This window comes from Cebus imitator, unplaced genomic scaffold (genome assembly GCF_001604975.1).
Source record: "Cebus imitator isolate Cc_AM_T3 unplaced genomic scaffold, Cebus_imitator-1.0 Scaffold344, whole genome shotgun sequence".
Classification (NCBI taxonomy): domain Eukaryota; kingdom Metazoa; phylum Chordata; class Mammalia; order Primates; family Cebidae; genus Cebus; species Cebus imitator.
Window position 1 is genome coordinate 345,682 of NW_016107659.1, and position 24,682 is coordinate 370,363.

The 24,682-nt window shown below is 42.0% G+C and overlaps 1 protein-coding gene across 1 annotated transcript in view; it reads left to right on the plus strand.

Moving 5' to 3' along the window:
• The window catches only part of EGFLAM (EGF like, fibronectin type III and laminin G domains), a 226,600-nt gene that overhangs the window by 62,115 nt on the left and 139,803 nt on the right, over positions 1-24,682 (plus strand). Inside the window, exons 3-4 of the mRNA XM_037730434.1 lie at positions 18,695-18,804; positions 20,178-20,261. Of these exons, the coding sequence (XP_037586362.1) occupies positions 18,695-18,804; positions 20,178-20,261 (194 nt within the window). The remainder of the gene's footprint in view (positions 1-18,694; positions 18,805-20,177; positions 20,262-24,682) is intronic.

A 24,682-nucleotide genomic window follows, 5' to 3' on the forward strand; every position in this document is an offset into this window, starting at 1 on the left:
AACCATGAACATGGAATGTTTCTCCATCTGTTTGTGTCCTCTCTTATTTCGTTGAGCAGTGGCTTGTAGTTCTCCTTGAAGAGGTCCTTTACATTCCTTGTTAGTTGTATTCCTGGGTATTTTATTCTCTTTGTGGCAATTGTGGATTCCTATACACCAATAACAGACTTAAAGAGGGCTAAATGTTTAAGGCTGCAGTCAGGAGAATTGAAGAGGCCAGATTCTGGCCCAGTATGAGGGTTAGGAAGAGGCTGCTTCCTAAGGCCGGTGTAGATTAGACAGCCCCTCACCAGATGTGCTGCCTTATGTGCTAGAGGCCAGTGTTGGCAGGAGGAAACCAGAGAGAAACCCGATCCTGAGAATGAGAGAAAGAAGGAAAAGTGCTCTCACCCATGAGTTAATGCTGTCGTTCAATGGCTATGAGCAGGCACTCAGGGAAGATACCAGGTTTCTGTTACTGATTTTCAGGACTTGGGACAGTTCTGCTCCCCTTGCTTGGGGAAATGGGCCCTGCCTGACAGAAGAACTACTGGAATTGCGGTGATGAAATAAAGGGCCCTTGTTTTTTTTCAGTTGTTTTATTTTGGATTAATTTTAGGAGAGTTATGGTGATCGTATATCATTACTATGTAGCCTTCATTCAGCATCTTCCAACGTAAACATCTTACATTACATGGTACATTTATTGAAACTTAAAAATTAACATTGCTATAATGCTAGTAACTGAAGTACTGTCTTTACTCAAATTCTATCAGTTTTTCACTAATATCTTTTTTCTATTCCAGGATCCAACCTAGGTTACCACAGTGTATTTTGTTGCATGTCTCCCTAGTCCCATCCAATTGGTGGCAGATTCTCAGTCTTTGTCTTAATGAACTTGATGCTTGGGAAGTCTTCGTTAATTATTCTGCAGTGTCACTCAATTTATCTCAATAATATCTCTCTCAATAATCTCTCTCTATCTATTTATAACTATCTATAGATAGAGAGAGAGAGAGCGCAAGCCATTTTGATGCTATGCAAACATCCTGTTTCTTAAAGCTTCATGGGCTAATATTAGCATTCACCTGTGGATTGTAGGCAGCAGTAATCTCTGGTGGGTTTTCTTTTTTTTTTTTTTTTTTTGAGGTGGAGTTTCACTCTGTTTCCCACGCTGGAATACAGTGGCATGATCTTGGCTCACTACAACTTCCACCTCCCAGGTTCAAGCGACTCTCCTGCCTCAGCCTACTGAGAAGCTGGGATTACAGGCACCCACCATGCCCAGCTAATTTTTGTATTTTTAGTAGAGACGGGTTTCACCATTTTGGCCAGGCTGGTCTCAAACTGCTGACCTCAGGTGATCCACCCACTTCAGCCTCCCAAAGTGTCGGGATTACAGGTATGAGCCACCATGTCTGGCCTCTGGTGTTTTAATATGATTCTCTCATTCCTCAAGAAGGACCCTCAGTGTGGTCACAGTAACTCAAAAGCCACTCATCTAGCAGTGAGCCAGAGAAATTCTAGAAAGGGCTGCTTTCTGAGAGAATAAACCATGGTTCCTGAGGTTATCTGACAGAACTTTCTAGAAGGCTGGTTGCAGATGTGATAATCCATAGTCCTTACTAGGAGTCCCTGTGTGGTCATGCTCCGGGCCCATGAGATGGTAAGAATTCATATTAGGGGTAAATATCACCTTGGCATTTCCCCGGTGGTTCCTCCACACCTTCTTTGGAAAGATGACCTTATTCCAGAGCCCTGTCTCCTCTAGCAGACCCCTAACTCTCAGCACTCTCTGGAGTGAGACATTCTCTTTAGACCTCCAGACTGGGGAAGTCCCAACCAAGACAGGGGTCTGATGTGGAGAGATGACCCATGCTTGATCCCATGATTTCTTTTCCCTTGTGGTCTTTGTACCTAGAAGAGAAAATTCAGGTTGAGGGATGTCAGCACAGGTTGATAGGAAACTGGATAGCGTCACAGTGGTAGGGCTAGAAGGAGGACAGGGATTTATCCAGATAGTCATTTAGTCAATTAGGCAGCAAATACTTATGGAATGCCTATTAAGGGTCAGCAATTGTTGTAGGTTCCAGGAATAAAGAGGGAACACAAAAGTCCCTGCCCTCATGGAGTTTGCTACTGGGGGCAACATGCACAGTCATATCAGGAACACAGAGAGAGGAGGTGTGAACAACATTCCCAGATTTCAGGACTATGAAGAATGTGGGAGGAGAAGGAGATCTGAATGGGAAAGATGATGGGTCCCGTCTGGAATGCTTGGCATTTGGGTGTTTGTGAGCCATCAAGGCTGAAGTACCCAGTTAGATATGCAGAGTGTACTTGAAAAGACACATTTGGCAGTGCCTGGGAACACTATGCAAATGGCTGAGATCACCTGGTGGAATGGGACTCACAGTGGGGTTCAGACAGGAACAGGGGCATGTCAGGGCCACCTGGGGAGCTTCTTAAAACTCCATGAAACAGTGCTCTTGACCCAGACATTTAGAAATTTGAAACACTCCCTAGGAGTTCTGGCAGATAACCCTAGGGGCATCCTCTCCAATTAGGAATCACTGCCACTGAAGTATCTACTAAAAGGCTGTCTGTGCTGAAGCAACAACAAGACTTGGGAGTCAGTGTGTGGCTGGAGAACAGGGCCCAGGTAAAACTGGAAGCCATCACAGCAGTGTGAATTTTGGAAGAACATGCTAGGGGTAGAAAGCACCTTGCCAGGGACTCAATAAATCAAGGTCTTCATTCCAGTTCTCCCTAACTACTGTCACCTCACACAAGACGCTAGCTTCTCTGAGTTTTAAATTTCCCATCATTAAAATCGGAGATTAGACTACAGCAGTGGTTCAAGAGCCAGCGGTATCAGCATCTCCTGAGAACTTGTTAGAAATGCAAAATCTTGGGACCCATTCCAGACTTAGTGGAATTAGAAACAGGGTGGGGTCCAGCAGGCGGTTATTACAAGTCTTTCAGGTGATTCCCATGCTTCCAGAAGAAGTTTGAGAACCACTGGCTTAGATGAATTTGAAACTCCCTTCTAGCATTAAGGCTTCTACACCATATGCCTGTTCAGATGCCTTTGTCAGGTTTCATAGTCTGTGCTTCTTTGTCTTCCTCCAATTGTTAAATGATCGTTAAGTCAATTTCTCCTGAGGTGGGAGGATATGTGTGTCGCACGTATGCCTGTGTATAAGTGTGTCTGCATGTGAGCATATGCTTACGTGTGTGTGTGTGTGTATGTATGGTGATAGGAGGTTGGTGGGTGGAGATGTATAGCTTTCCTTCTTGCCTTCTTAGATTATGTGAGACAGCAGTCCCCAACCTTTTCAACACCAGGGACTGGTTTCCTAGAACACAATTTTTCCATGGATGGGGGTGGGAGGTGGTTGCAGGACGATTCAAGCGCATTATAATTATTATGTACTTTTTTTCTATTATTATTACATTGTAATATATAATGAAATAATTATTTCATCATACAATGTACCATAATGTAGAATCGGTGGGAGCCCTGAGTTTGTTTTCTTACAACTAGATGGTCCCATCTGGGGGGTGATGGGAGACAGTGACAGCCTATCAGGCATTAGATTCTCATAAGGAGTACACAACCTAGATCCCTCACATGCACAGCTCACAGTTGGGTTCATACTCCTATGAGAATCTAATGCTGCTGATCTGACAGGAGGCAGAACTCAGGCAGTAATGCCAGTGATGGGGAGTGACTGTAAATACAGATGAAGCTTGGCTCACTTACCCGCCACTCTACTGCTGTGTTGCCTGGTTCCTAAAAGACCACAGACCGGTACTGGTCCATGGCCCCGGGGGTGGGGGCCCCCTGATGTAAGAAATGAGCTTGAGTCCGTGATAGAAAAAGGTTACACTGTGCAGGCGCCCACACAGGGTAGGTGCTTAGAAGCGGTTTTGTGCCTTAACCTTCTCTAACATAACTAGCTTTGTGGGTAGGTGACTGTCTAATTGTCACTGTAGTATGTTGTCGACTCTTTGGTGCTGCCACTGTCCCAGCAACTCTTGATCTCTGGCATCTGTGCTCCCCTGGGATTTCCAACAGAGTCTAAACAGGAACCTCTGCTAGAGGCTCTCAGCAGAGGTTCAACACTTGGGCCAGAAGAATCCTTTGTGAGATTCCCGTACAACCCAGCCGAGCCCAATTTGTGAAGCAGCGTGACACTCAGAGGGGCAGACCTACCCCTAATACTGGTATATGGAGCACAAGAGTTCCCACAGAAGCCCATGTACATTTGTCTAAAAACTTATAAGTCATTAAACAGGCTAACAAATTGTTAGACACAATATTTTCTCTCTTTCTAACCTGACAAATATACAGTACATGTTCATAATGACTGGAAATACCAGGTTCAAATTCCAATTTCTCAGACTCATTGAATTTCTGCTTCGAGAGGAGGCAACTTCTATTTCTACTTGGCGAGAACTGCCCCCTGAGCGCTGGTCTGCCCCAGGCCTTGGTCTGTCCCGCCCTAAAGGATGTACATAGGCACAAGCATGGACACCTCTGCCCACAACCCTAGCTAGTGCTGTCCACTGCCCATCCTGGAGCACAGCAACCCATTGGCCACCCTCTTTCCTGAGAGCCCACCCTCAGAAGGACAGTGCAGTGCAGTCCACCGTCAGAAGGACACGCCCAGGAACAAGGCCACTGAGGATCAGGAAAAGGGCTCAGGCCTCTCTGGGCAGGGAATTCCAGGGTGGTGAGTACAGTACCTGAGGAGTAGATGGAGCACAGGCTTTCCATAGGAATGTCCTCTTGGCTTGGGACTCCACACTCCACTCATGGGGAGTGGTATGGCTAGAGGAGGATCCTAACTGGTCCTTCTAAAACATGGCCCACTTTGCCTGGGTCTGAGGGAGCACTGCCCTGAGGAGTTGTTCCGAGTGATTGGCTCTCTTCCTGCTCACCACTAGTACTCTGCAGATACTCCCCCATGAAGTATTTAGGGAGGAACTCTAATTTATGATCATCTAATCCAGCCCATTGGCTAGGACATGAGGAAACTGAAGCGGTCCGCAAAGGTGGATTACTCCCTGGAATTACACTGGGGAATGATGGATTACTCCCTGGAATTACACTCTGGAGTGGCAAACTATATTTTGGAATTGTGCTCTGGCCTGATGAATTTCAAAGGGAAGCATGATTCTGATGTGAAGGGTAACTGCTCCACAGAGAAAAGCTAGCAGGGCTCTGGAAAACTCTTCCTGCTGCTCCTTAGTGACTGCCAATTTCTTTAATCCACAGGTAACTAGAACAAACACTGTTTGGTGTCTTAAACCCGCATTTTCACTGCTGCCTTGAAGGCGTCACCTTGGAAGTAGCTCTAGTGGCCACATTTCTTGCGTTACGTATTCATAGTGCTGCTTTAATAATAATAGTGGGACCAAGCTTCAAACAGATGGGAATGTGGTTTTTGTCTTCCTATTAAGAATTTTCTGACTATTTTTAGTTAGTCCGGGCATTTTCTGTTCCATTAGTGAATGTAACTTGGTTCATTCTGTGAAAATCAAATAACTAAAAAGCTAGCAATGTATTTCTGTCACAGATGGTATTTTTGTTTGCATTTTGAAGTGTTTTTATGAATTGGAATATAAAACTAATTGAATCAGAGATGAATTTTGCTCAAGAATTTGACTTATTTTATGAAATAAAATTTCCCTAAGATATTGACCTAATTATTCAGGAGCTTCTAATGCAAAAGCCTAACACAGTTTTGAAAGTCCTCTAGAGAAGAAAGCTCAAGCGTACTGCTCCCTCATAGCAAAGAAACGCCCTTTTTATTTACTTGTCTCTTAAGCAGTGTAGCTTTTAGCTTACAGGAACACAGCTTCAGGGTATATTGTCTCATGCATTATTTTAGTTTCAAATGCTATGTTTCTTCAACACTAGTTTGCTATTATGTACCATATTTTCCCATCATTTGTAATTATTGGTGAAACGAGTGTTACTTTTGTATTTAACTGCTTAATATTACTTGTCTCATATGTAAGTGGCCTACTACTTAGATTTTTTTTAATACTGAGGAAGTACTAGTATGTTTCTATATAATGGATAAGATTCTAGAAGACTTCAGAGTTATAATCATTATAAAAAAAGTTTGGTTTCATTAAAAGATTTTTTGGCCGGGCGCAGTGGCTCATGCCTCTAATCCTAGAACTGTGGGAGGCCAAGGTGGGCGGACCACTTGAGGTCAGGAATTTGAGACCAGCCTGGCCAACATGGTGAAATGCTGTCTCTACTAAAAATATAAAAGTTAACCTAGCGTGGTGGTGGGCACCTGTAATCCCAGCTACTCTGAAGGCTGAGGCAGGAGAATTGCTTGAAGCCAGGAGGTGGAGGTTGCAGTGAGCTGAAATCATGCCACTGCTCTAGCATGTGTGACAGAATGAGTCTCAAAATAAATAAATAAATAAATAAATAAAAGAAAGCTTTACTTGCTCTAGCCAAAGCTTTCCCTGATGATTCAGACATTGCAGAGATGTGAGGAGAGCCTTGGGTAGTTTCCCTCTTACGTTTCTCCCTGGTTGTTGGAAGATATTTAGAGAATTACTTTGATCTGCTCGTCGCAGTTGGGACTATATCCTAACGTCTCTGTGTCTCTAATGGTGGTACCAGACCATGTGGCATGACTTTGCCTGATGGTCTGTCTGGCCTTTCCGGGTTCACCACCTTTCTGATTTTAGAACTTATTTCTAGCCCATGGGTGCTCCCACTGGTACTTGGTCCTCCCTTTAGCTTGCCCCCCTCCACACATATCCCAAAAATCATACTATTTCTGTATCAATATGTTTGCTCTGCAAATACAGCTTCAGATGGGCCTGGACTGGGTCCTGCCCTGCCCTTAAGGACACTTCAAACAAACACACAAATAGAAAAATGCTGTGCTCAAAATGCAAATGTCGCTTGAGAAGGCCTCTGGTACTTCCTTCTATCTGTCATTTATAAGCCCTTCTCCACACAAGTTTTAGAGGTTCCAATCCAGTGGCCCCAATCTTTGTGCTGCACTCAACTGCTTTACAGGTAAAATAAAGTTTTATTTACAAGCACACATTCTCCAAAAGAGGCTGCGGAAGCTGTGGAGAGGGAAAGCGTATCCCTTAGGATCTGGGGATGGCAGTGGGCTCCACTGTATGCACAGCTCTGAATGACTGATAGTGTTGCTCCAGGCCCAGGGTTGAGCAGGATTCTGAGGCTTCCCTGAAGAAGAGAGGATGGAGACAGTGTGACCAATTTGATGCTGAGGGTGACCTGCAGATTTCTGGAAGCCATGGTGGATGGTGATGCCATCTACCAGGGTTACAGGGGTTACAGGAGTTAAAAAAGAAAGATGATGAATTCAGCTCTGTTATGTGGAATTTGGGAGGCCCAGTGTCATCTGGGTCCACTAGGCAGTTGGGTACATAGGTCTGCTCCTCTGAAGGGAAGGGCTGGGCTGGAGAAATGGGTTCAAGAGCCACATCACATATGTAGCAGTGACTGGCAGGGAAGAGGGTAAAGTGGGAACTGAGAACAGGGAGGCTGAGCAGGGAGGCCAGGCAGAATCACCAGGAACATCAACATGAAGGGGAGGGGAGAGGAAGAACTTCTCCACCTGGTTCCTCACTGTTCCACTGATAAGATCCTCATTCAACAGACTGTAGACCTCAGTTTCTTCATCTGTAAAGTAGGAATAATATCTTCCTCCACTACCTCTGGCAAACACGATGAACAATACTTACTACTGGACCTCTCACTCCCCACTAAAATGCTTGTAAAACTAAGGAGAAGAGTAGTAGCCAGCAGGACAAAGGAAACAGACAAAGATGGCAGCAATAACATTTGAGAAACCAAAATATGAATGGACAAGCGGCAACAGATTTAGAAACCAAGGAAAGATGATTTCTATGCCAGCAGTGAGGCAAAGCTCAGGACTGGGCTAAGGTTTGAGCAGTGTTTTAGGATTTACAAAGGCTTGCGCCTCTGTCTGTCTCTCCCCTCAAATAGATCTTTCTCTCTTTAAAGAAATACATGTTCAAGTGGTAAAGATACCGGCGCACTGTCTGGGTAAACCACAGTTTATCCATCTCTTTGCTGATGAGCAGTAGGTTCTTCCAGGAAAAGTAAAGAAACATGCAGATGAAAGTACATACTTCTTGAGGATAAAACCCAGTCACATCAGAGTGGTTGTTATCTCTGTAAGAGAGGAAAGAAGAGGAAACAGATGCAGTATGGAATTTTAGCTTTATTTTATTTACCTTTATTTTCTTTTAAAAAAATCTGAAAATTAATAATTATAGAATTATATAAATGTTATATTTATGTATATATTATGTTTATTTGTGTAAATATTATAAATATTAATTTGAGAAAGAGAAAAAAAACTTCCAATCAGTATGTGGGGACAGGTGAGTGTGTGCAAAGACCGCTCGCTAGGAGCACTGGGCTTCCCACAGCTCTGGCTCAGAACCGTCAGAGGACATGTTGCTACAGCCCTGGTCTCGGCCTGCCTCCCCCTCCCAGACACTGTAAGACCTGTCCCACCTGCCCATGATGGCCAGTGGTGGTCCCCCTCTAGCCTCCACTGCTATGATGGGAACCCAAGCAGACATGATGGTGAGACATCATTTAGAATCCAAACTGTCCTCGAGAATCCAGGACATAGAGACCAACACATTTTGAACAATCCTGTTCTAGATGATGAGCAGCCACCGAAGTAGAGAGGGGCAAGGCAGCCGCCTGTTCTGTGCTCTTTATAATCAGGTCCTCCTTGACAGTGCTTTGTTCACTGTCTGCTGACAATTCCCTGTGCCTTGTTCACAGCACTAACAGCCTCTTTACTGGGCACCTTCATTTTGCTGCATCCGTTGACAAGGGTATTTTTTTTTTTTTTTTGAGACAGTGTTTCACTGTGTCACCCAGGCTGGAGTACGATGGCTCGATCTTGGCTCACTGCAACCTCTGCCTCCCAGGTTCAAGTGATTCTCTTGCCTCAGCCTCTCAAGTAGCTGGGATTACAGGCAAGCACCACCTTGCCCGGTTAATTTTGTATTTTTAGTAGAGATGGGGTTTCCTCATGTTGGCCAGGCTGGTTTTGAACCCCTGACCTCAGGTGACCCACCTGCCTCGGCCTCCCAAAGTGTTGGGATTATAGACGTGAGCCACTGTGCCCAGCTGTTAAAGGCATTTTATGCGGATATGTTACCTTTTGTTACTGAGAGCTAAAAGGTCTGCATCATTTATCACAAACTATATTTAGCCTTACCCTGAAATGCAGAGAAACAGGCTGCAAACATGAGACAGCACCATTTGCTCCCACCCAAATGGTGCAAACTTTATGAAGCAATGCTATTTTGCGGATTTCCTTTAGTAACGAAGGAACATGGTTATACCCGCACCCATGTCATTTGATCGTTGGATGTAAAAATATTTTTGAAAGTGAACTTTTAAAATTGGGAAAACAATATAATATTCTGGAAAGCTTGCCAAATAAAAGAACATGGGAGAAAAATTATCCTTCATCTCAGCCACCCTAATGTATCAATTAGCTTCTTCTCTTGCCTTCAAGTTATTTTTCAAATGAACATATTAAATAACTGTAATAATAGTATTGGTGGCAATTGAGTACACCTTTCTGCTTAATACTACATCGTAGTTTTGCCACAGTGTCATACAAGCCTCTTTTTTTAAATAAACTTTTTATTTTGTAATAAATTTAGATTTATAGAAGAGTTGGGTATTCACTAGAGAGAACGTCTAGACACCTTTCACCAGTTTCTTCTCATGTGAACATCTTACAAAACCATGGCATATTTGTCAAATCTAAGCAATGAATCAGTGATAGTACTAACTAGTGATGGTAGAGTACTATCAATCGAACCACAGACTTTATTTAATTTTACTGGTTTTCCCACAAATGTTCTCTTTCTGCTCCAGGGTCCAATTCAAGATACCACAAAAACATCTTGTGTTTAATGTGTATATATCAGTAGATTCAGGTGATACACTATACTTGGTCTAACTATTGCCCTGTTTGTAAATATTTAGATTGCTTATGGTTTTTCTGTATCACATGTAGACTATGAAGAACATCTGCTTTGGGTAGTTGTATTAGTCCGTTCCCACACTGCTATAAAGAAATACCTGAGACTGGGTAATTTAGAAAGAAGAGAGGTTTAATTGGCTCATGGGTCTGCAGCTGTACAAGAAGCATGGCCTCAGGAATTTTAATCATGGCAGAAGGTGAAGGGGAAGCAGGCAATGTCTTATGCATGGCCAGGGCTGGAGGAAAAAAAGGGGAAGTGCCCCACACTTTTAAAGAACCAGATCTCATGAGAACTCGCTCACTATCACGAGAACAACAAGGGAGAAATCCTTCCCCACGATCCAGTCACCTACCACCAGGCCCCTCCTCTAACACTGGGGAGTGCAATTCGACATGCGGGGACAAAGATCCAAACCCTATTAGTAGCCTTCTCTTCTTTCAAGATTCCTTCCTTATGGCTGACTATAATCAGACTTCTGGAGGCCCACGGATAAGAACGGATTTATGGCCCTGGATATCACTGCATATTGGTGCCAAATTGTCTTCCACGGTGCCCAAATACTCATTTATCCTGCCACGAGCAATTTTTTGAGAGTACCGCATTCATGTTCGCTTGTCAGCATTAGTTACTCTCAGTTTAATATTTTGGCTAATTTGATAGGTGAAAACATCTCAGTTTTTGAAATGTATATTTCTTTGGTAACTAGCTAATTTGAATATTTCCCCATGTGTGTTTACTAGCTGTACTTCCTTTTTTTTTTTGCAAATTGTCTCTTCATATTTTATTTATTAGGGTTTGAATTTTCTTATTAATATGCATGAGTTTTATAATAAAGATATCCCTTGGCCTCTCATTTTGCTGCAATTATTTACCCCTCATCTACTGTCTGAAATTTTTCTTTTGTAATTTTCAAAGAGAATAATGAAAGTTCTATGTTGTAGATTCCATTATTTTTAAAAAATTCATTTATTTTTAGTCTCGTTTAAGCTTAGAAAGATTCTTCCTCAAAGCCTGGTTTTAAGGTCGGGTGCAGTGGCTCCTGCTGTAATCCCACACTTTTGGAGACCAGGGCGGGAGGGTTGCGTGAGCCCAGGAGTTCAAGACCAGCCTGGGTAACATAATGAGAACCTGTTTCTACAAGTAAATAAATAAATAAATAGCAAGTAATTAGATAGATGGGGTGGCACGTGACTGTAGTCCCAGCTACTCAGTTGGCTGAGGTGAGAGGATCAGTTTAGCCTGGGAAGTGGAAGCTGCAGTGAGCTGAAATCACAGCACTGCACTCCAGCCTGGGTGACAGAGGGAGACCCTGTCTCAAAACTAACTAACTAAATAAATTTTAAAAGTCTGATTTTAAAATTCAATTATTTTCTATAATTTGTGATCAGGTATTTAACTGACTCATCTGGATTATTTTTGGTATTTGGTCCAAATGTCTGACTTTGCCACCTGTCACTCACAAGCTGCTGGTGACCACATCTCCAACTTCATAGACGGCCAAGCTGAGTCCCTGCCAGCTGAGTAGCTGGCATCCTCTTCCTCCATGTTGTCCAAGCCAGAATCCTTGGAGCCACCTAATTTCTACTTTCTTTCTCTCTTTCACTGCCCACATTCACCCAGCCATGGAGTCTCAGTAGTTCTACATTCATGGCTCTTCCCCCAACTCTTTGGGAAAGAGTATATTCTGCTGTCTCTGCTTGGGACTCTTTTCCCATCCCCACTTTGTCTGCCTCGTTCCTGTGGGTCTATTGCACAGGGTCTGGTGTGTCCTTGCTATAGGTCACTAAAGTACTCCAACTTCCCAACCCTAATTCTCACACCCAATCTTAATATTCTGCTAATTTGTGTCCCTGTGTCTCTCTTCATTATTAAAGTAGAGACTGGCAGTGTCTGGTTTGTATAGTGTGCTCAATATGTGTGTTAGGTGTGTGAAAGAGCAAATAAATGGGTGAAAATGCCAATAAAATAGAAGTCATCCCTAACCAGATCTCAGCAGGTCCTGATTTAAATACTTTCCTAAGTAGTATAGGTAAAGGGGGTAGCACATTACAATTCATTCTTTTTATGGGTGCCAAGAGGTCATGGATACCTTAGATTGACTTGTTCACCTTCTAGGTGACTGTTTTATTTTACCCTCCTTCTAAATGCTATGACTATAATTCAAAGGCTGGAAAAATAAAAACGACATTTCCCAGACTATCTTGTAGCCAATATTCTGGATGTCAATTAGGTCCTACCAATAGGATGTACTCTTGGGAGGTAGGGAAGGCAGGAGTGGAGTGGAGGCCATTTTCGTGCTGCTATTTCTCCAGGAAGCAAGGCCATCACAACATTAGAGCTCATCATTCCAGGGCCCATCGCCAGTCTTATAGGTGCCTGAAAACAGTTGTGGCAACAGTAACGCCAGTAATGAGGGTGAAGGCAGAGGCTTCTTGGTTCTGAATCACCACTATAGCATTCTCTCATTCATTCTCTCTCACTCTAATAGAGCCATGGGAGACTCCTAAATTAATTTCTCCAGTCTTTCTACCAATTTCCATAGCCACCTTCCTGTTTAAAATATCTAGAGTATTTCTATTTTCTGTACTGAACCGTTGCAGATACACAAGGGACACAAGAACTGGTTTCTCTCTTAGTGACCCAAGGAGCCTGCCTTGATCACTTGCAATTTTTCCCAGAGCAAAGGAAGCAAGAAATACTCCTAAGACTATGGATGAGGCTGTGCTCACTGGTTATTTTATGGTTCTGATAAATCATTCCCATTATCTTTCTCCCTACTTTTCAGCTACCGTTAAGGCTATGTTAGAGTAGACCTCTTCACTTAGCAGTAAATATGGCTACCACTGGATAATTACACGGGGGAAGCAAACATAAAACTACCTGGAGAAAATATAGGTGAATAATTCAGATATTTCACATATTAAGGGTACTTATAAATCAGTGAGAAAAAAACTAAAACCCATATTAAATATGTACAAAATACTTGAAAATGAGAGAAGAAAAATAGCCAAAAAAGGTCCTAAAATAATTAACCTTTTTTCTGATCAAATTTGCCAAGGTTTTAAAAGACTTTTTAGAGTTTCAAATTCATAGTGAATTTGAGAGGAAGGTAGAGAGACTTTCCATATACCCCTGTCTCCATGCATGCAAATCCTTCCCCCTTATCAGCATTCCCTACCAGAGTCTCACATTTGTTAGTGAACCTACACTGACACATCATTGTCATCCAAAGGCCATAGTTTACATTAGGGTTCACTTTTTGTGTTGCACAGTCTATGGGTTTAAACACATGCATAATGACATGTATCCACCATTGCGGTATCATACAGAATAGTTTCACTGCCCTAAGAACCCTCTGAGCTCTGCCTGTTCATCCCTTGCTCTCCCCTAATCCCTGGCAACCACTGGTCTTTTTACTGTTGCCTTTTCCAGAATGTAATAGAGTTGGACTCATACAATGTGTAGCCTCTTCAGATTGGCTTCTTTCACTTAGGAATACCCACTAAAGTTTCTTTGATGTCTTTTGCATTGCTTGATAGCTCATTTCTTTTTAGCACTGAATAATACTCCGTTGTCTGGAAGTACCACAATTTATTTATCCATTCACCTACTAAAAAACTTCTTGTTTACTTCCACGTTTTGACAGCTCTGAATAAAGCTGCTATAAATATCCATGTGCAGGTTTTTGTGTGGATGTAAGTTTTTGAATCCTTTAGGTAGATACCACAGAGTGTACATGTGAGTGATATGATGAGTATGTTTGGTTTTGTAAGAAACTGCCAAACTGCCTTCCAAAGGGGCTGTCCCATTTTGCATTCCCACCAGTGATGAATAAGAGTCCTGTTGCTCCACATGCTTGCCAAAATTTCATGTTGTCAGTGTTCTGGATTTTGGCCATTCTAATAGGCATATTGGGATGGTATCTCATTGGTGTTATGATTTGCATTTCCCTGATGACCTATGATGTGGAGCATGTTTTTATATGCTTACTTGCTATCATTGTATCTTTTTTGGTGAGGTGTCTGCCAAGGTCTTGGTCCATTTTTCTATTTTTGGTTTGTTTGCTTTTTTTAATTTTTATTTTAGGTTTGGGGTATATGTGAAGGTTTGTTACATAGGTAAATACCCACCACGGGGGTTTGTTGTACATATTACCTCATGCAGGTATTAAGCCCAGTACCCAGAAAAGCTATATTTTCAGTTCCTCTCCCTCCACCCACCCTCCCCCATCAAGTAGACCCCAGTGTCTGTTGTTTCCTTCTTTGTGTTCTTAAGTTCTTATTATTCTGCTGTCACTTGTAAGTGAGAACATGGGGTAGCTGGTTTTCTGTTCCTGCATTAGTTTGCTAAGGATGATAGCCTCCAGCTGCATTCATGTTCCCACAAAAGACATGATCTCATTCTTTCTATGGCTGCATTATATTCCATGGTGCATATGTACCATATTTTCTTTATCCAGTCTGTCACTGATGGGCATTTAGGTTGATTCCATGTCTTTGCTATTGCAAACGCTGCTGCAGTGAACATTTGCATGCATGTGTGTTTATGGTAGAATGCTTTGTATTCCTCTGGGTACATATCCAGTAATGGGATTGCTGGGTTGAATGGTAGTTCTGCTTTTAGCACTTTGAGGAATTGCCATACTGCTTTCCACAAGCTAATTTGTACTCCCACCAACAGTGCATAAAAGTTCCCTTTTCTCCACAATCTTGCCAGCATCTGTTATTTTTTTGACTTTTTTATAATAGCCATTTTGACTGGTGCGAGATGGTATCTCATCATGGTTTTGAATTGCATTTTTCTAATGAACAGTGATGTTGAGCTTTTCTTCATATGCTTGTTGGCCGCATGTATGCCTTCTTTTAGGGTGTCTGTTCATGTTCTTTGCCCACTTTTTAATGGAGTTGTTTTACTCTTGTAAATTTGTTTAAGTTCCGTATAGATTCTGGATATTAGACCTTTGTCAGATGCATAGTTTGCAAATATTTCCTCCCAGTCTGTAGATTGTCTGTCTACTCTGTTGAGAGTTTCTTTTGCTGTACAGATGCTCTTAATTAGATTTCATTTGTCAATTTTTGCTTTTGTTGCTTTTGATGTCTTTGTAATGAAATCTTTTGGCCCATTTTTCACTCAGGTTGTTTATTTTTATTGTTGAGAGTTTTTTTTGTTGTTGTTGTTTTTGTTTTTGAGACAGAGTTTCACTCTTATTGCCCAGGCTAGAGTGTAATGGCGTGTTCTTGGCTCATTGCAACCTCCGCCTCCTGAGTTCAAGCAATTCTCCTGCCTCAGCCTCCCAAGTAGCTGAGATTACAGGTACCCGCCACCATGCCCAGCTAATTTTTGTATTTTTAGTAGAGACAGGGTTTCGCCATGTTGGACAGGCTTGTTTCAAACTTCTGACCTCAAGCGATCCACCCGCCTCAGCCTCCCAAAGTGCTGAGATTACAGGCGTGAGCCACTGCACCTGGCCTGTTTAGTTTTAAGAGTTCTGCATTATCCTAGTTTGTTCAGCTGCTGTAACAAAATACTATAGATTGGGTGGCTTATAAACAACAGAAATTTATTTTTCACAGTTCTGGAGGCAGGCAAGTCTAAGACCAAGGCACCAACAGATTTGGTGTCTGATGAAGGCTCACTTCCTGGCTCATAGACAGCTATCTTCTTGCTGTGTCTTCACATAGCAGAAGGGGAGGCGGAGCTCTCTAGGGTATTATTTTACAAGGTAACTAATCCTATTCATGAGGGCTCTACCCTCATGACCTAATCACCTCCCAAAGGCCACATCTCCAAATACTATTACATTGGGAATTAGGGTTTAATGTATGAATTTTGGAGGGACACGCATGTTTTGTCTACAGCATTTGTATATTTTGGATAACAGACCTTTATCAGATATTTCTTTTGCAAATATTTTCTGCTGGTCTGTGGCTTTTTTTTATGTATATTTTTTCATTCTCTGAGCAAAAATTCTTTAAAAAGTGGTAATACTAAGACCTGGTGGGGCTGTGTTACTTTATACTGTTACTTATATATCTCATACACCATTATAAACTTCTAAATTGGTAATTTTCTAAATGTAAGTTTGATGATATTTATTAGAAATCTTTAAAATATTCATTCTCTTAAATCAGTGCTTCTCAATGGGGAACAATTTTGCCGTTTGGGGACCATTTGGCAATGTGTGGAGATGTTCTGAGTTTTCACATGGGGTTGGAGGATCCTACTGTCATTTAGCGGGTAGAGACCAGGGATGCTGCTCAACATCCTATGATGCAAAAGGACAGCCCCTATAAAAAGGAGGCAGCCCCAAATGTCAACAGTGTCAAGGGTGAAAAATCCTTTTAGACACAAGAACTCTGCTTTAAGAATTTTAAGAATTTACCCAAATAAATAATTGAATGCACCTAAACATATATTTATTCATTTACTCTTTTTGGGAGAGCAATAAGTCATTAGTAGTAAAAATGAAAGTGTATATTCTTGATAAATTTTATAGGTATCCATCCTGGAAACACTGGCACATGTGCATAAAAAGGCACATATTCAGATGTTCTTTTCAGCATTATTTTTAACAGTGATATTTTGAAAATAACTTCAGCATCAATCAATGGAGCAATAGTTAATGTACACACGTGCTCTGAAAAGTGGAGTTTTGGCTATCCAACCTCCCACTACCCTTTTCTATGATCCTTTTCTCCTGCTGGTTTCTTTCTTTACTGTGGATGGGCTTGGTGGAAGAACAATTCCCTGAACTCATCTCATCCTGTCATTTCCCAGTTTAGAAGCCAGAAAGGACTGATCTTTCCTTTCCTGCCTGTTGGTTGAGCCAAGAGGAAGCCACATGGCCTAAGTCTAGCCTAATCTAATCTGCTCAAGTCTAGCCAATCTTGAGCAAATTTAATGGCAGAGTCAGAGAGATCATTAAGAATTAAATCTCTGAGTGATAACGGTCATAGGCAGGTGTATATGGGGTAGAGGGGAGGTGACTCTTGGCCTCATGGTTCCTGCTGACAGCACTGTGTTTCTATTACTCAATCCACTAGAAAAACTTTGGGTTCTGTTATTAAAAACATTGATGACAAGCCCCCAGCAGCAGTCCATTAAATAGATACATTAGATCTCTGCGAATTACAAGTATGCTAAAGGATATGCTGGAGAATTATATGCAATGGTTAAAAAGAAAGTTCACCAAGACATATTAGTAAGTGGAAAATCAAGTTGCAGAATGTTCATTCACTTAAGGAATATTTATTGTGCTCTTACCATTATTAGTTTCTGTACTCTGAACAAGATAGACCTACTCTCTGCCCTCATGGAGCATTATGTAAGACAGCAAAATATTGGAAGTAAATTGCCTAACGATAGCGGGATAGCAAATGCCATTTATTATGGAACATGTGTTATATGGAAAAATTTACAGCCATTAAAAATAATGATTTTAAGGATTATAATATGCTATTTGTACTCTCTCTCTCTCCCCCTCTCTCTCTCTAATATATATATTTATATATATATACTAAGTGAGATAAGACTTAAAATACTAAGTGAGATAAGTATGTATATATATACTGAGATAAGACTTAAAATTATTAACATGCATGTATATATACATAATCACTATATATAACAAAAACAATTTAAAAATCACATAAACACATGCACACAGACACAAAGTTGAGCATCCAAAATCCAAAACTCTGACACCCTAAATGCTCCAAAATCCTACTTTTTAAGCACCAATATGATGCTCAAGGAAAATGCCCATTGTAGCATTTTGGATTTGAGATGCTCAACAGCTAAGTATACTGCAAATATTCCAAAACCCAATAAAATCTGAAATCTGAAACACTTCTGGTCCCAAGCATTTCAGATAAGGGATGTCAACTGTATAGAAACACACACACACACACACACACACACACACACACAGAGAGAGAGAGAGAGAGAGAGAGAGAGAGAGAGAAAGAGAGAGAGAGAAACAATTTTTTTAAATTGCACATGACCTACAGGAGATACAACGCAATGCTAATAGGACTCATTTCTGAATATTAGAATTAGATATAATTCTTTTATATTTTCTAAATCATGGCAACCTGTATATGTTATTTTATAATTACAAATCTTATTATCTATAACTATGAAGTTACTTAAGATAAATAGATAGTGAAACATTTGAAAAATTTAAACTTCATTTTATACATAACTATATTTTTGAGATGTCACACCATAGGGTATATCCTAGCTGTGTAAGCAAACACATATATATAATGTATACATAAAATACATATGCTATTGAGTAAATAAAAATATGTCTGTCATGTTACTTTAGTACATGTTAAACTCTCAGAGTCAAGTCAGAAGTGTCTGTGGTCTGTGCTACCCTGAATCCTCCTTTGCTGGTTCCTGACCTATTAGAAGTTACCCAAGAGAACAAGGGTTATGGTTGGGCTGATTTATCTACTAATGCCAGGTTGGGAGAGGATAGCAAAGTGGGTGAGGTCAGCTGAGACAGGTGTGGTAGATTAGAGATTGACTTCGTTTCTGAAATTATCTTTAAGTGTGCTTTTCATCTGTCAGAGAATGCACTCTTAAATCTTGTGTAAGTATACTCAAGGTGGGATGTGCTAACACAATCTATTTTGTTTGGGGGCAGGAAAGGTAGGGCCGCCTCTTGACATCAAGCTGGGCGCATTGAACTGTACGGCTTTCAGCATCCAGTGGAAAATGCCAAGGCATCCTGGGAGCCCCGTCCTTGGGTACACTGTAAGTACATGAGCACGGGAGTTTCCTCAGTGGGTGTGTTGTGTGACTGTATGTCTTTCTCATCCTTGCTTTTTCTAGATACCTGTTCTTCTGTATCAATAACAGCCCCATTCTCTCTCCATAAGCTAGAAGAAATGTCCCCTTTTGAAGGGTGTTTGTAAATGCTCCTAGTGTCACATCACATCTGCATTACTCATTTAGGATCTATCCAGTCCTTTCTCTGTCCAGCTGTGGAAAAATATAAACTAAAAGGACGTGGTTCTTGCTCTTCAATTGCCATTAGTCCAATCTGGAGAATAAAGCATGAACATGGGAAACAGGAAATCACTGTGGAATGTTGTCAATAAGTACAAAATAATGTAAAATCTGAATTAAAGTAAGAAGGTGGATAGGCAAAGTGAAGGAATCAGCAGAGAGTGCATTCCTATCTGTCAGAGGCTACAAATTGGGCTGATTTCATTTCACCAAAATGTTTTCTTTGAAAAACTTCTAGAAGTCAAGACATTTCACATAAATATTTGGAGTTGCAAACTCTCTGGGACATGTGGAGAGCTGGCCACATTCGGTCCACATTCCCGTAAGGCACCAAGCCTGCTGGAATTGAGCTGCTCATTTTAGTTGAGTTGTAAGAACCCAGTAACACCCTTATCCCACCACCAGCTACTGTCACCTTTTCAGTAGCCATTGATCATGGCCTTTGTCCAATTGTTTTCTTTCTTTTTTTTTTTTTTTTGAGACGAAGTGTTGCTCTGTCACCCAGGCTGCAGTGCAGTGGCATGATCTTGGCTCACTGCAACCTCCACCTCCTGGTTCAAGTGATTCTCCTGCCTCAGCCCCCTGAGTAGCTGGGATTACAGGTGCCTGCCACCACACCTGGCTAATTTTTGTATTTTTAGCAGAGACGGGGTTTAACCATGTTGGTCAAGCTGGTCTTGAACTCCTGACCTCGTGATCTACCCAACTCAGCCTCCCAAAGTGCTGGGATTACAGGCATGAGCCCAGCCTGTCTTACTGTTTTCTAAAAGTAGAGAAATATATTTCTGGACTCATATCTTACTGAAAGTGAGAAAATGAAAGATTACCTGGGAGGCTCATGCATTTTGGGAAAAATAACAGGAGCCACATCCAGACCTCTGCCTCTCACTTCATTACTGTATGTCTTCCTCCTGGACTCCACAGGCTTCTGAGTTTGTAACACTACCCCACCATTCCCGTCCCAACCCAAGTAGGTCTCATGTGGTTCCTACAGAACTAGTGCACTTGATATAAGGCGACGCACCTCAGAGCCTGCTGCCACTGTGAGTGCAATTACAACCTTTGATCTTACACAAGCATGGGCTCTGCTCTCACCAGGGTGTCTGCATCTTTTCAAGGTCTTTTACTCCGAGGTTGGCACAGATAAATCCCTGCAGGAGCAGTCGCACAGCGTGCCCCTCAACCGGGACATCCCGACCACGGTGAGTCTCTCCATCCTGACAGTCCCCTCAAAGGCACATGGGTGATATTCAGGCAGATTGCTGATTTGGTGGGTGTGCTACTATACACGTGTTAATAATAACTAACAGTTGTAATAGTCCTTTAGGATTTCCAGATATCCTCCAGGTACATTTCCTCTGAGCCATGCCTTCTACGTCTCTGCAAAGACAGGCATCTGACAAAAGAATACTGGCGTAAATGCTTCCATCCCAGACTCAACCCCATTTTATCATGCAAGAAACCTGCCACCCTACAGCTGGTTTTTACCCTTCTTTTATTCATAAAGTTCAGTTCTGTTTTTTTTTAATCCCAATAAAAGCTTTATACATAAATATGACGCATTTATATCTTCCAAGCTGCCTGAAGACACAATGCAGAAGAAGAGGATGCAATTTGAAATGTATATTTAAATGGTCCAAGTTGTTTATTTTTTTTTTTCAAGCCCAGCACCCTGTCCTTCTACTAACCAATTATTGGCTCCTCATCTATTTCGTTTCTGTTTCTCATCAGGGTCTCTCTGGGTGAATTTTTTGCCTTAGGCATCTTGTATTTTCCTTTCTTTTACTCCCCTCCTCCTTCCTCATTCTGCTACTACTCCAGGCTAGAGCGTTATGAATTGCTCTACAAGGAGTTAGCACCAGTCCCCCCATAACACTGTTCTAATGGTGGTGGTGGTGCTGGTGCTGGTGCTGGTGCTAACTCCTATTTCATCCACACCTTCTGGCTGCAGCACCTGTTTGTCATCTGTGATAAGGAACTATCACTTACTGAGCGTCTGTTACCTGGCAGCCACCACCCTTTGCTTTACATTTGCTTTGCCATTTAATCTTCACAACTATCCTATGACCTCATTTTACTGACAAGGACACTGAGATTCGGAGAGGTGAAGTAACTTTCCTCAAATCATACATTAGTGAGTAACAGCATCAACTGTAAACTCGGAGCTGACTGACCTCTGAGCCCCTACCCTTGCTGATTCTACCAAAGCTCTCATGATTCAGAAGGAATAGATGCATATTTCCAGCTTGCTTTTATTTTGTATGACATGCTTTTAAGGTCAAAATAGACTTTTGCTTAAGCACCCAGCATTGGCTGCAGAAGCCGTCAACCCCAGCCTTTATAGTTTACTCCGTCTTAAGAAAGGGAGATGGGTTGGAACTTTGAATAAGCTCACTGACCTCACCAAGGAGCCTGATTGCTTCTAGCAGTGTCCCCAGCCACCCCAGCCTGGTGTCCTGCAGGGCTCACTGCTTGGCTTGGAAGACAGTCCAGGTATCAAGGGTGACAGGCACCTTTGAGTCTAGACACTGCCTCTGAAATTGACATCCTGCCCATCACAGAATGTGGGCTGAAAATTGGCATCTCTCTGAAGGTCACTGCTGTATAAACCTGAAACAGGGCTGGGAGGGAGACCAACACTCTGGACTTTTAGGCCTGTTTTTCCATTCACAGGCTGGGTAACGTTGGTCAGAGTCACTTAACCTGTCTAAACCTCAACTTTTTTTTCCATGAAAGGGGTGCAATAATTACACTCTTGTGAGGACCAAATAAAAGCCACATGGACGTTAGTTATCATTCCTGATGGCTTAAATATATTGTCTCCACTATCTACATCTAGGCATTAGAGTATGCTATCAAATTCTGCATTTGATCATCTTGCTGATTTTGACAAATTTGCATTGGGGCTACTCTATGCCCAATACAGGACAACACACAGTCCCTGTTTGGAGGCAGCTTTCAGTCTTCTGAGAGCCACATCCACACACATAAAACAATTGGGGAACAATGTAAGATCAGATGTCATTAACATGCTGCTTAGTAGACCTCTTAGTAGACATGTCATTAACATGCTGCTTACTGTTTGAAGAGGGAGAGGTGAGTGTGGGAACAAGTGGTCAGGAGGTGTAAGTTGGGACTGAGGGTTAAAGCAGGAACTTTCTGTAAAGGCAGACTCAAGGGAGGGACATCCCAGTTGGAATGGTTTGAGCCCAGGGAATGAATGAGCATGAGTGTGTACAGACATGCCTCTGTGTGTGTGTGTGTGTGTGTGTGTGTGTGTGTGTGTGTGTGTAGGGGATGGGGAGAGTTGCAGAATAAACAGATGAAAAGAGGAAATAATGACTAGACATAAAGGCAGTGATTCAGCAAGGGGGCAGGAGGAGTCTGTTACAGCAGCATGGGTTCTGGATTCTGATGACTCGTGTTCAGATTTCTGCATTTCTTCAAACCAGCTGCTTAACCTTACTGGGTCTCAGTTTCCTCATTGACATAACAGGGATCCCAAAAATATCTATGTCATAGTGTGTCCATGGTTCCCAAACTGTGTGCCAGTGTGCTCCAGGGCTCCACAGCAGGATCACAGGGGCGTGGCGGAATATTTAATATTTTTAAGGAAAACAGCAACACCTGCGTGAACTACTGTATTAGCCTGTTCTCACACTGCTAATAAAAACATATCTGAGACTGGGTAATTTATAAAGAAAAGAGGCGTAATTGACTCACAGTTCCACATGGCTGGGGGGCCTCAGGAGACATACAATCATGGCGGAAGGCACCTGCCACAGGGTGTGGCAGGAGAGGGAATGTGTGCTAAGCGAAGTGGGATGCCCCTTATAAAATCATCAGATCTTGTGAGAACTCACTAGCATGAGCACAGCATGGGGGAAACCACGTCCATGATTCAATTACCTCCACCTGGTCCCACCCTTGATGCATGGGGATTATTACAATTTAAGGATTAGATTTGGTTGGAGACACAGAGCCAAACCTTACCAACTACTATTACCAAGTTGTTCGGATATAACTACTTAATAAATGGAACAGTTAGGCATTTCTTTTGGCATAGAGGTGCTGTAAACATTACTGGCACACTAAGGGTGGCAAGAACAGAGCAAGTTTTAGAACCTCTGTACTATATAATGTCATTCTACAGATAAAGATGTGAGTTATCAGGTCATGATTATAGAACCTTCAGCGCGATACCTGGCACAGAAGAAGAGCTTAGTAAGTGGCCAGTATGATTCATGATGCAAAGATGTGTGTTTGCTGCCCTTGCCTGTGCATAGCAGAAGGGGCAGGTGCCATACAGATTTGTTTTAGCCATGCAAGTTTTCTACTCTTCACGTTGCTTCTGTTATTTCCTCTCTCCAGGGACAGCCTGATCATCAGGCAATTTTTGTAAGTGTGTTTTAGAAAAGTTAAACTCCTGTCCCAACCTAGGATTCCGGGGATCTCTTTTCATCAAAATGTTGATTTTCCTGCATCTTTCTCATGCTGATTAAGGCTCAGCGGAGAGCGCCTAGTTCTAGTGTAAGCACAGACAACTGAACCTACAGGTGAATTTTTAATAGTTTAGAAGGGCTCCTCTTTTATCCTTGCATGTGCTCCTTCATCTCACACAGCAGAGTAGGGTTAAGGGGAACCTCTCTGAAGGTTGGAGTAATTTAAGCTCTGGATCAAGAGTAGGTGAAACAGATTGAAAAGGAGAGAAAATATTTAACTAGGGAGCACCTCTCTGGAGGTAGTTCCCCTTCTTTTACCACCTCTTTTCTCCCTTATTTCCTCTCACAATTCCAGATTGTGTTTTCAGTAAGATAGGACCAATTACCTTAAAACGGTAGATTTGGTTTTTTGGATTCAATGCCAAACCGGGGAGTGGGTTGACAAACAGTTAATCTGATTTAATTGATAAAATAACCAAAATACTCCAGCTGATAATGTGGAGTTGGGCTGCATTGTTTGATAATCTGCCTTCTAGAGGCTTCCAATTTGGTATCATTTCAAGCCCACCTTATCTTTTTCTTTAAGGAATATCCTGTAGGTTTCCTCCTGGAAAATAAAATAGTAAAACAAATCAGGGCAATTTGGTAATCTTTTTAGAGTTAGAAAAGGTGTTTAGGGTGGTGGTCTTTACACTCTTTGATCGTACATGCCATCAGTTAAAAAATATTTGAACATGCACCAATATATGTGTATTTATAAATTATACATATGCTACTGTACTAATATATTATGTACATTATAAAATCTCACAGACTTTTAAAGGAGGAGATAGAAATAGGGAGCTCTTGTGTTTTCTTGTGGCATCTCAGTGGATTTTCTTGCTGTCCGTGGGGATACAGCACCACCCTGCTTCAGAGTCCACTGGTTGACCCAAAACTTAGAGACAGAAAAGTTAACCAGGGATCAGAAGACTTGAACCTAGTTCCTGCTTTCTTGTCAGAGCAAGGGTGAAGTCACTGAGCTCTTCGGAATTTCTCTTCAACTATAAAATGAAGGGATGGGGCCGGGCGCGGTGGCTCATGCCTGTAATCCCAGCACTTTGGGAGGCCAACGCAGGTGGATCAGCTGAGGTCAGGAGTTTGAGACCAGCCTGGCCAACATAGTGAAACCCTGTCTCTAA